Source organism: Monoraphidium neglectum, assembly GCF_000611645.1.
Source record: "Monoraphidium neglectum strain SAG 48.87 unplaced genomic scaffold scaffold00102, whole genome shotgun sequence".
Taxonomy (NCBI): domain Eukaryota; kingdom Viridiplantae; phylum Chlorophyta; class Chlorophyceae; order Sphaeropleales; family Selenastraceae; genus Monoraphidium; species Monoraphidium neglectum.
The window spans coordinates 33,882-44,842 of NW_014013526.1; the positions used below are offsets into that span (position 1 = coordinate 33,882).

General features: G+C 64.5%; 3 protein-coding genes across 3 annotated transcripts; 1 reads left to right on the top strand and 2 right to left on the bottom strand.

Moving 5' to 3' along the window:
• Nucleotides 1–1,670: 1,670 nt before the first annotated feature.
• Nucleotides 1,671–3,645, bottom strand: MNEG_1084 (PsbP domain-containing protein 4; the record flags this gene model as incomplete). The annotated part of the gene is made up of 6 exons (XM_014050438.1): nucleotides 1,671–1,812; nucleotides 2,151–2,333; nucleotides 2,542–2,606; nucleotides 2,958–3,061; nucleotides 3,301–3,363; nucleotides 3,534–3,645. The coding sequence occupies 6 exons, from the start codon at nucleotides 3,643–3,645 to the stop codon at nucleotides 1,671–1,673; spliced, it is 669 nt and encodes a 222-aa protein (XP_013905892.1).
• Nucleotides 3,646–4,177: 532 nt separating this feature from the next.
• On the top strand, nucleotides 4,178–7,128 carry MNEG_1085 (hypothetical protein; the record flags this gene model as incomplete). The annotated part of the gene is made up of 8 exons (XM_014050439.1): nucleotides 4,178–4,216; nucleotides 4,381–4,606; nucleotides 4,892–5,051; nucleotides 5,413–5,506; nucleotides 5,842–5,964; nucleotides 6,235–6,342; nucleotides 6,604–6,726; nucleotides 6,955–7,128. The coding sequence occupies 8 exons, from the start codon at nucleotides 4,178–4,180 to the stop codon at nucleotides 7,126–7,128; spliced, it is 1,047 nt and encodes a 348-aa protein (XP_013905893.1).
• An 869-nt stretch (nucleotides 7,129–7,997) lies between these two features.
• On the bottom strand, nucleotides 7,998–10,919 carry MNEG_1086 (Protein viaA; the record flags this gene model as incomplete). Its single annotated transcript, XM_014050440.1, has 6 exons — nucleotides 7,998–8,204; nucleotides 8,494–8,705; nucleotides 9,045–9,144; nucleotides 9,389–9,454; nucleotides 9,749–10,285; nucleotides 10,587–10,919. The coding sequence occupies 6 exons, from the start codon at nucleotides 10,917–10,919 to the stop codon at nucleotides 7,998–8,000; spliced, it is 1,455 nt and encodes a 484-aa protein (XP_013905894.1).
• Between the last annotated feature and the right edge of the window lie 42 nt (nucleotides 10,920–10,961).

Below are 10,961 nucleotides of genomic sequence, written 5' to 3' on the forward strand. Positions count from 1 at the left end.
CCCCCCCCCCCCCCCCCCCCGCCGCGTTCCCCTCGGGCATTGAACCCGGGCGGACGTGATGCCGTGAGGCGAGGCCGGAGCCAGCGCCTGTGGCTGATTATCGGCGGTCCACAATGTGGACTCTACACAACCGCACGGGTTGCGGGCCTGATTTGCAGCGCAGGAGGCCAACCCTACCGCGGGATCTTGAGGGAATCCCGACATACCCCCGGCGCGTGTGCGCGCCGGACGCCTTCTTACTCCACCAGCCCATACACTTGCAGGGAGAGCCGCGTACGCACGAATTGTGGACGAGCCCCAGACACGCGCCGAACAGCACTGCGCCTGCTGCAGCGTGTGCGCCAACACTGCCCTCGCTGCGCTGCGCCGCAGCCCCGGCAGAATATGACAGCGCTTGCGAGGCATGCATGTGTAAGCTATAGCTGTATCCTGCAGCCAGGTGAAGCCAAGAAGCACCGACGCACCTCTCAAAACTGCTCGCCCAGGTTGGGTTGTGATGGCGTCTCGACGGCGACCCTGCGGATCGTCGAGAACAACAATATAATAGCTCGTGTCTCACCTGCGTGATTCACGGGAGCCTGGGGCGTAGTCGGAGTCCCCCTTGCGTCAGAAGTCCGATGACCCTGCTGTTTTCTGCATCAGTGCATACGACCAAGCATTGCGAATAGTGACAGAAGTTGGGAGAGTTGGATGATAAATATTTGAAATCTGCTGAATGATCGGTGCAATTGAGTGCAATGTCAAAGGTGAGGGTAGAAACAGCACCGGCTGTCAGTCCGGCTGGCAGCCTGCCGGTGCTGTTTCTGCCCTCCCTGCCCAACCTGTCGGCGACTCGCCGCTGTCTTCAACCGTTAGTCACATCACAGCATCGATGAATTGGCACGATGAACTGAGAGATGTAGCAGGTGGTGATGTTCACGTGAGGGTCGGCAACGGAAAGGGGGGAGAGAACGAGAGCAGCAGGCCGAAGAGGGGTTGGGCGAGCGCGAGAGGGAGAGCGAATGGGAAGGGAGCAAGAGCGGGAGCGGGGGCAAGACAGGGTAAAGGTGCGGCAGCGAGAGCAGGTGCCACGGTAAGGGAGGGGCGAGAGGGGAAGCAAGAGGAGCATCAGGCCGGGAAGGTGGAGATGGAGAGAGAGGGACAGTGGGAAAGGTGAGACAATTACCCATAGCTTTTACCAGCGCGATAGTTTGCACATGATACTGCACCCCTTCAGATTGAATGTGAGTGTTGATAATGCTGCAGCTGTCTAACAATCCAAGCTGTTTGCTTTGTTAGAGGAGCCTGTATTCAGGTGCGACGGTGATTACATTTCAGCACCGCCTGGCAAAAGCCACTCACAAGCAGGATTGAGTATATTCATTATGCTTCCGCGCTGCAGCATTGTCCCCCGAGCATGAAATTTATTGTCAGCGTCCCAGGCACAGACACGCAGCAACACGCACTCTCAGCAATGTGTCATGCAACACGAGCACCACCCTCTCACACATCCCAAGCATACTCCACCGCGCGCACACATACTCGTACAGTCCCAAAACGCATGCGTGCGAAAATTTTCAGTACTACCGTATAATTTTTAAGAGGCATGTCGCAGCCATGTCATCCCCGCGTCAAACAGCATTTCATCGCGACTGCAGGACCCTGCCAGACGCCGCCAGTACTGAGCGCATTTACGCCTCGCCGGGCTTTGGAACTGCAAAAGAGCTTTGAATGGTACGCAGCACGTTCTCGTGCTTGCGCCACGCGTGTGCATTCCGTGCAGACACCGAAAGGATCAGCAACCGGTTGCCCACAGCTGTCGCTGACACAAGCCTGGATCATGGGGTGAGGGAGGAAGATGTTGCACCACAAGCGGTGTTGAAGATACAGATTTGAAGTTGGTAAGGACGGTGGGTGACAGCATGCCGTGTTCTGAATGAATAAGGCAGTCCCTGAAAAGTCAACAGCACAATCTTCGCACAAACCTTTGAGACCAGCCATGGCCTGGAACAGCAAGCACACTTCACCCACCGTGCGTGCGCACACGTACGCACGCACGCACGCCCACCCAACCACCCACCCACCCACCATACTCACGCCCTTGCAAGAGACGCCAGCAACACCTGCGCGCCTCTTCGCCTCAACCCCTGCCATTCCCAGACACGTCGCACCTGTGCGGCCGCACGGCCCACTCGTAGTAGCTCAGCCCCTCCTTGACCAGCACGCGCGCCTCCAGGACGTCCTCCTCGTCAAGGGGCGACCCAAACAGCTCGGGCGCAAACCCGGACAAGATACGGCCGGGGGGCGCGAGCTCGTTGATGCGCACGTCGGCGTTGGGTGGGATGTCTGAGAACCTGTCGCGAGCGGGGCCGCGCAGGGGTGGCCAAAACCAGTGTGGCGAGGCAGCGGCGGTGAACCCCCCTGGAATTCGGCCGGACAATGCGCGGGCATGCAGCAGGGCGATGGGGCCTTAACGCCGAAACTGCAGCTACGGGGAGGATAGCCCCTGTCGTTCAGACCTGATGAGCGTGCGCCTCCTGAGTAAAAGCCATAGCAGCTCACCTGGCTACGGGGGCCACCACCACCATCAGGTTGCCCTCCTGCTTGTCCGCAAAGCGCAGGTCAATCTGAGGGGGGGAGAGCAGGCAAAAAATGTTTGTTTGTGCCACCGCATCACCGCCATCTGGGCGGGACGGCCGGCGGGCGGGCGAGGGTGCCGGTATCACGAGGGTGCGGGGCACGTGGCGTGGATCTGAGCAAGAGTGATCACGCGCCCAGCATGCAGACGCAAGCACTCCGCCGCTCCTCCCTGCGGCACTGCTGGGCAGCTGACTGGCGTAGGCTTCAGGCCTTCCCTGCACGCGTGGCACATGCACACGGCTGCCAGTCTTCCTGTCCCCCTTCCTGACACCACCACCCCACCACCTAACCACCACCATTACCACCTCGGCCCCAGCAGGCGCAAGCAGGCCGCGCACCTCTGTGCCCCCCAGGTCTGCTATGGACACGGGCGTCTCCCCCCAGCCCTCTGGGACCTTGAAGCTGTACCGCGGGATCTCGGTCCACCCCACACCATGGCCGCCTGCGCCGCAGCACCGGGGCAAGGAGGAGACGGAGGAGGAGGGCGGGAAGCGGTTCAGGAGATGACGTCACGACCCGGCACTCAGACGGTAGGAGAGCGGAGTCACCCAGGTGGTCATGGCGTGCTGCTCGCCCAATGCAAGGCAAATGCCAACACACCCGCAGCAGCAGTGTGGCCCCATTATGACTGCGTCAACGCATTTGATGCGGCAAGCCACGTGGACGTCAGGTAGCAATTACCTGACTTGCCCTCTGGACGCTTGTATGTGTAAAATCCAGAGTCATCGGCCTCAGGAGAGACGCCTGAAGGTTGGGGTTGCAGCGCAGCGGGGCCCGCCTTCGTCGTCGTTCGCCAGGGCTGTGCTGCAGGTGATTCGACGCGGCAAGCTATACTTTGAAAAGTGGGCGGGCAGTGCCAGCAAACGGTCTGCGCGTGGCTGCGGGCAAGCTGCTCACACACAAAGGTGATTCACCTGGCACGCGGCCAGCGGTCAAACCCTGGACTGCACCAGCACTCGAAGCAGCGCCCAGCGCTGGTGCTGCGGTCAGCAGCGCGACAGCGGCACGCCGTGATACAATTGCCATGTCCGAAAGCGTTGCAGGCTGCAGGGTCTGCTGGGACTGCGAGAGGCCCTCTGCAAGAGGCGCAGCGGCTGCGACGCCGCCGCGGTGCCGGAGAGGTGCGGCGGCTTTCGAAGCGACCCCAGCTCGAGCTGGCAGCTGCAACTGCCCGCAGCCAGCGCGTTGCTGGACGCGCAGGGGATCGCAGCAATGGATCCGCATGTTCGCAAATATCTTGCGAGTTTCAGGGACGCGGCAGTTCGCACACTCGATCAGAACGCGGCGATGCCTCAAAGTAACAAAAGTCGCACGCTCGCAGTTATGATAATGTGATGTACATAGGGTACAACTGTTCAAAGTCATGTTAAACGTGCGAACGTTACCAGCTGGACTCAATGTGCCGCCAGTCACAAAACGCATGTGCGCAGGTGATGTCAGCAGCAGGCACGACACGTGCACGCGTGGGTGCCACGAGATCCTCTCTGGCAAGCTTCATTCACAAGCCCAACCTAGCTGCTGATTTTCATACCTGCCAAATTATTGAAGCACCAGCTTGATGTTTGCCAGAACGCTGCTGCTGCGCACGGCTTCCAAGGTGCGCGCGCCAATGCAGCGCAGCCGCGCGTTGGGTCTGGCAGCGGGTGCGAGCCGCTTGGCGGACAAGCAAACGCCCTGGCAGCCACAACAAGCCCAATCCCAACTCATCACCGACGCCTCACGTACCCACCGTCACGGCGCCCCGCCCCTCCTCCCCGGCAGGCCCTCCCCCCTCGCGCCACGCGCCCCACGCCGCCGCCCCGCGCCCGCGCCGCCTCGACGCGCGCCTTCCACAACGCGATGTCCTCCAAGCAGCTGATCGACGCCACCGCCGCCTTTGTCGGCGCGTGGGGCGCCGGGCCCGGCAGTGAGGCCAAGCTGCGAGAGCTGCTCTCCCCAGGCGTCCTTTTCGAGCCGGATGGCGTCGTCTTTAGGCAGGAGCTTAAAGGTGCGCCAGAGCATCACTGCCACATGCAGCCCCCCCACCCCCCGCCCCACGTGACGCGGGCGCTGGCGCTGTCCGCACATGTGCGAGACAGCGCGTGGTCCCCTTGTTCGCGCGTGCGGCGGCTCAAACAGGCTGCCGCGGGCGCGATTGACGGCGCTCGGCAGGCGGGCTCTTGGGCCAAGCGTGCACGGCGTTCATTACAGCAGCACCCCGGGTTCTCGACCACACGCCAACCTCGCTGCCTGCCCCGGCCCCATCTTCGCCCCGCACACACGCGTTGCGAAGGCGCTGACAGCGTTGTGGCCGCGATGCAACGCCAGCACGGGCGCCTGGCGCACCGCCGCTACGACGCCGTGGCGGTGGCTTCCAACCCTGAAGAGCGCACCGCGTTTGCAGCGGTGGCTTGGGAGTACAGTGACAACAACGGGGAGCAGGGGCAGCCCAGGTGGGTCAAGCAGGGGGTGCATGCGGGGAGGGGGGAGCGAGAGGGGGAGAGCTGTGTGTGTGTGTGTACTTGTGTATGTGAGAGAGAGAGTGTGTGCACGTGTGTGTATGTGTGTGGTGTTGCGCTTGGTGGCATCAAATAGCCGGGCAGCCAAGGGTGCAGCGATATCAAGGGGTCAGGAGCACAGGGCGCAGGCGGGGCCTATTTATACAGGGGCACGTCCCTGGCAGCGCGCATTAGCGCCAGCGGCGCCCACCACGGGTGCGTGCCCCCAGCCCTTTCCCCCGGCATGCGCCGCGAGAGCCGGCCCTCAGCACCCCAGGCAAGCGAGAAACCCTGCGCGGCGTCTCCCCAACCGCAGCCGCGGCATGAGCCTGAAGCAGCTTGTATTCGATGATGAGGGGCGCATCTGCGCCACCCGCGTGGTGCGGCAGATGACGCAGGAGGAGAAGAAGGTGGGCCATGGCCACGGTTTCGTTGGCGTCGGGCCGTTGCAGCTGCTATCGCCATTCCCGCTCCCCTTACACAGCCTGGTTACCTTGCGGGGCGATCTGCTCGGCAGACTTGTGTTTTCTGGGGGGGATGACTCTAACGGTGGCATGCGTGGGAGCACAGCTTCCATGCATAGAGCCATATTGCGAGCGTGCGACGGCCTGTTTGCTACGATGCCCTCCACGCCTGCCTGTCAGCCTAACGCGGCCGCCAACTCCACATTCCTGCCCTACCCAGCACTGCCCAACGAATACCCCTGCCCACTTCAGCTCGTCCACACCCACCGACGACTGCGCAGGATCTGCTGTCAGACCCGTCTGCCTGCCACGCCGCCGACCTCTGGGCCGAGGTGCTGCCGAGGCTGGAGGGCGGCGGGTCCAGTGCGCCAGCGGGCGGCGACGAGGCCGCGCAGCACGACAAGGTGCGGGGCTTAGATCGACTGGGGCCTTACTTGGCTGCTGCTGATGGCATCGACAGGTGATGTCCGGGCTACCGTCGACAGACGACGTGGCGCTGAGGCGGGGGTGCAGCCGCTGCAGGGGCACCTGCCCGTGCCTGCAAGATCCCGCGAAGTCAAGCCCGATCATTCCCGCGGCGCTCCAGCTCCTGCGCGCCCGACGCCATGCACCCCCATGACGCTGTCAAGCCCAACCCCCAGCCCGCAAGCGCGTGCGCGCCACCTTCCCCCCAGATGATGAACGCCCTGAAGACGTGGGACGGCGCGTGGGGCAGCGACGGCTGCGACGCGTCCGGCCTGCAGGCGGTCTGCAGCCCCAACCTGCGGGTCCTGGACGGATACGTGAGCGGCCGGTCATCCGCCTGGATGCCCGCCTGCTCGCCTTCCACGCCTGTGCCTGGGCCCTCTCAGCCAGTGGCTGCGGGGCTTCCTGTAGCTCCTCTATGGGCGTCCAGCCACAGCCTGATCAGTGCAAGGGGCCTGGCTAGGCTTGCGCAAGCGCCTGCATGCCTCGTTTCCATGGGGCGCTCCAAATCCGATCTGATGCGCACCCTTCCCTGCTCCTTGTTTCCGCCGCTTTCACGCCTGTCCCGCTGCTTTTAGGGCCTGCATGGCAGCGGCACCAGCTATGGCCTGAAGGAGGCTCAGGAGATGGTGTCGTCCCTCAGGAAGAAGAGCGAGTCCGCCACCTCCATCGTGCACCTCGCAGTCAACCCCGCGGCCAGGGTGCGCTGCCCGCGGCCCCTCCGCCGCCCACCTTGCCTCGCACAGCCAACTTTGCTGCCATGCTCGCTGGGGTCCACGCATGATGCATCGGCTGCGTTGCATCACCAGCCTTTGGTACTTGAGCCACCCCCGTACACCCCTGCAAACTCCATGTTGGCATGCCGCTGCCATCGCGGTCCGTCCACCCCGCCACGCTCCCCCGCGACCACCCCTCGCCTCCGCCCGCAGGTCGGCTTCAGCCGCTGGGAGGCCAACGCCGCTGGCAAGGGGGACCCCGGTCTGGGGGCCGACGCGCTGGTCAAACTCGGCGGCCTGGACCTGGCCCTGTTTGACCAGGAGGGGCGCATCGAGCTCCTGGTGCAGTTCACCATGAAGCAGTACCCCCAGCTGGCCATCCAGTAAGCAAGATGGGCCCGTGGCTGATACGTTACGGGCGGGCATTGCGAGCGCCTGCACGGGGCCAGGGGCCCTGCCCTTCCAAAGGCCCTCTGGACGGCTCTGCCTGCAATGCAGCCTGGAGCGTGCGCATGCGCGCGAGTGGCGCCCGGTGTGGCAATGGCTGCGGTTGCTGCCAGGATTGGTGGCTTGCAGCGGCCGTGGGGCTGATGTGCTCATGGCTGGGTGACGCTTGACCCTTTGATTTCGCAACTGCTTCTGATGTGCACTGTGCGTGCCTTGCATAGCCGTGATTTTGAGATCGGTACCAGCAGGGTATGTAGCTGCCGCAGACTTGTAAAATGCTGGGGTTTGGTCACTGCCGGTGACAGGAGTGTGCACGTCGACCTTCTGTGTATGCCTGCCGCCCAGTTACAAAGGTTGTCTGAGCAGGGCGCCAGCACAGGAGCCGCAGATAACAGCAAGACCATCTGGCATGATGCTTGTGCCTGGGGTGCCGCGCAATGTGTGCACACGCATGCAGGCGGCCAGCACACGGTGTTTGAAAACGAGAAAGCAGCAGGCCCCCACAGTTCAGAGCTCATATACATTGCGGTGTGTGATGGAGGCATCAGAGGGCGTCGCCCCAGCCGGCCTCAAAAGCCACTTGTCTCCTGCACCAGAGCAGCCTCAAGTGCGCGCAGCAAAACCTGATAGGGCCCCGTCGATACCCGCAACCCTAACAACAGCGCTACGCGCCGCAAACCCGACCGCACTGGCCCAACAAGGCAAGCACGCGCCGCCGCCGGCCCCGCCCAGCCGCGTGCCGGCACAGGATGGATGCCCCAGCCGGGGCCGTGGCCGTTGCCGTGGGGCCCTTAGCGCTCGTCCCGCCCTCAGTGCTTCTTGCCCCTGTTGACCGCAGTGGACATGACGCCCTCCATTAGCTTCGCCGACTGGTCGGGCCCGCCGCCCCCGCGGCGCTCTGCGGTGCGCAGGCGCCGCATCTCCGCCTGGCGCGCCTTCTCTCGCGCGAGGCCGGCGAGGCGGCGGCGTGTGTTGCCCTCCACATCGTCCCAATCATACTGCATGCTGGTGTCAGCCTGGGGGGAGCGGTTTGAGTTTGTTTAGTGCAAAAGGTTGCGGTTTTGTAACAGCCACACTGCGGTTCCTAAAATTGCTGGCGCCAGCCTGGGGGTGTGATGCGATGCGGGGAGTGACGTTGTGTGCAGCAGGGGGCGCCAGGGGATGGCCGCGTCTGCAGGCAGCTTCGTCCCTGAAGGAGCCGGGGTGGCGCGTGGACGCGTTCGATGCCACGATGTCTACGACTGCCAAGCAGCCGGTTGCACAGGCTCTCCACCCGCTGCAACCTCGCCGCCCCTCGCCGCGCACCTGGACCGACGCCCAGTTTGCAAACTCTGACACGAGCGTCTCCACCTTGCCGTTGGGCAGGTAGTTGGTGCACAGCGCGCGCAGCACGGCGGGGTCTGCGCGCTGCTTCTCGGGGCTGCCGATGACGAGGCCGTGGACACGCAGGGACAGCTTCTCCTTGGCGCCGGACAGCTTCCTCATAATCTCAGGGCCAGGCTGGCGCAGCTCGCCGTCTGGGGGGGGCGGGGCGGCCAGGGTGATAGTAGGTGGTTGCGGCGGTCGCGGATGATTAGCTGTGCGAACGTCCCGCGAGCGGAGGAGCTGGCAGTGCCGCGCCGGGGCGGCAGTGCGTGGTCGCCCAGGCGCCTGGATAGATGGCATCTGGGTCCATGCTTGCGACAGGGGTGAAGCGGGCTCCCTACGAGTGAGCACCCAGATCCGAGGCAACGCCCCAACTATGCCACCCAGTGCTGTCTACACGTGTCCCACAGCCCACTCAATACCCTCCCACCCGACACCGGCAGGAGCACGCGTCCTTCAGTCCCCTCAGCCACCTCAAGCCCCGTGCCCACCCGACACCAGCAGGATGTCGCTGTTGGCCCATTTCGCGTCAGTGAGGCGGTTGAGGCAGCGCGTCACCGGCTCGTTGAAGTCACTGCCGCCATTGAACACCTAACATCAATAAGATGGGGGACGCTGGTTGTGTGGGGCCGCGGCTTTCGTTTTGGGGGAGTGGGTTGGTTGGGAGGTTTTCTGTCAATCAGGCGTCGCAGTGTGTGACGTTGAAAGGGTCTGGCCCCTTGGTTCAACCCTCGTGGCAGCGACCCCCTCCCCTGTTCGGACAGCTTCTCTCAAGCAGCCTCTTTTCTTTTAGGGGGCCGCAAGCCCTTCCCCCGCCACCTCAGCGCCCCCTCACCTTCTCCAGGAAGTCCAGCAGGTTGTTCACGCTGCGCATATCAGCATTGAGCTCCAGCTCACGCACCTGCATCGACAACAAGTCAAATTACGACACAAAGAGGTAACAAAAAAAAGGTGATCGGGCGCCCAGGTTGACCGACAGCCAGCGCGCCCCAGAAGCCGCCCGCGGGGGGCTTCCCGTTGCGGGCTGCCTGGGCGTCCACTCAAAGGCCGTCGCCGCCCCGCGCCTGCCGACCCCAGCCGAGCCGCAGCGCCACATCCCTCCTTCCCGGACCGCAAGGCAAGTGGGCGCCGAGCGGCAGTCCCCCGCAAGCCGCCCCCGCCTGCCCGCTCGGATCCCCCCAAAAACCCCTCGCACCTCCTGCGGCCCCGAGAAAGCGAAGACGTAGCAGTCGCGCTCCTGCTCCCGCGCCGCCCTCATGCACTCCAGCGCGAGCGCCTTGGCCACCGTCTCGCGCGCGCCGCGCATGCTGCCGCTCGTGTCGACGCACAGCAGGATCGGCCCGCGGTCCGCGGTGGGACGGATCTCGCGCCTGTCGGGGTTGATCTGCGTGGGAAACTCCCCCCAGCCGTCGCGCTCGTAGGTCTGCAGCCCCTTCTCGGCCAGCCGCGCGTAAAACAGCAGCTTGGCCTGCCGCACGCGCCGCCCGCGCGCGAGCACCGCCGCCTCTGCAGGCAGCAGCCGGCTGATGTCGCCGCTGCGGGTGAGGCCGCGCGTCTCCTGGGCTTCCAGGACCGTGCGCAGCAGGCCGGGGCGGCCGCCCATGTCCAGGCGCTGGACGGGGGCGCGGCGGAGGGGGCCCCAGCCGCCGCCGCGGCCAAGGGACCTGACCAGGTCGCGGAGCTCTTTGAGGTCCTCCAGTTTCTTCCGCAGCTCGTCCAGTTGGTTCCAGCCCTGTGGGGTGGGGGTGGGGTGATGGGGTTGGAGGGCGGAGCGTGTGTGTGGGTGTTCGTGTGTGTGTGTGTGTGTATGTGTGTGTGTGTGTGTGTAAGCGCGCGTGCACTCGTGCGTGTGTGTGTGTGCGTGGGCATGTGAACATGCGCTTGGTGGAGCGGCATGAATGGTGGGATTGATGTGGCCTTGCCCGTGCGGGCCCGCACTGGCACCACCCGTTGCCGCGGCCCGCAGCTAAAGCCAAGCGTCCCCACCCTCCTTCCCTGGACTGCCCCCTGCCTCCTCAGCTGCCCGCGCGCACCTGGCGCTTCCAGATGCTCCCCTCCAGCTCGAACCCCGCCCCGCCCAGCAGAGCCTCTAGGCCGTCGAACGCGCGCCCCGCGCGGCCCAGCGTCTCAACGGGCGCCTGCCAGCGCATGTACAGCCCTTTGACCAGCTCCAGGGCTGCCGCCTTGTCGGGCGGCAGCGGCGCGGCGGCGGCCTTCTTCTTCTTTTTGGGGGCGGCCTGGGTGTGTATGAGAGTGTGGGGGGGGTGTAAAGGGACCGGTGTGGTGAGGTGCAAGGACGGCTCCAGATTTGTCGGCAGGTTAAAGTTGTTAATTTGAGGCGGCAGCGGCGCCTTGTCTCCTAGCATGCACGGCCGCGCGACGCACGAGTTTGGGCGCCCGGCGCGGCC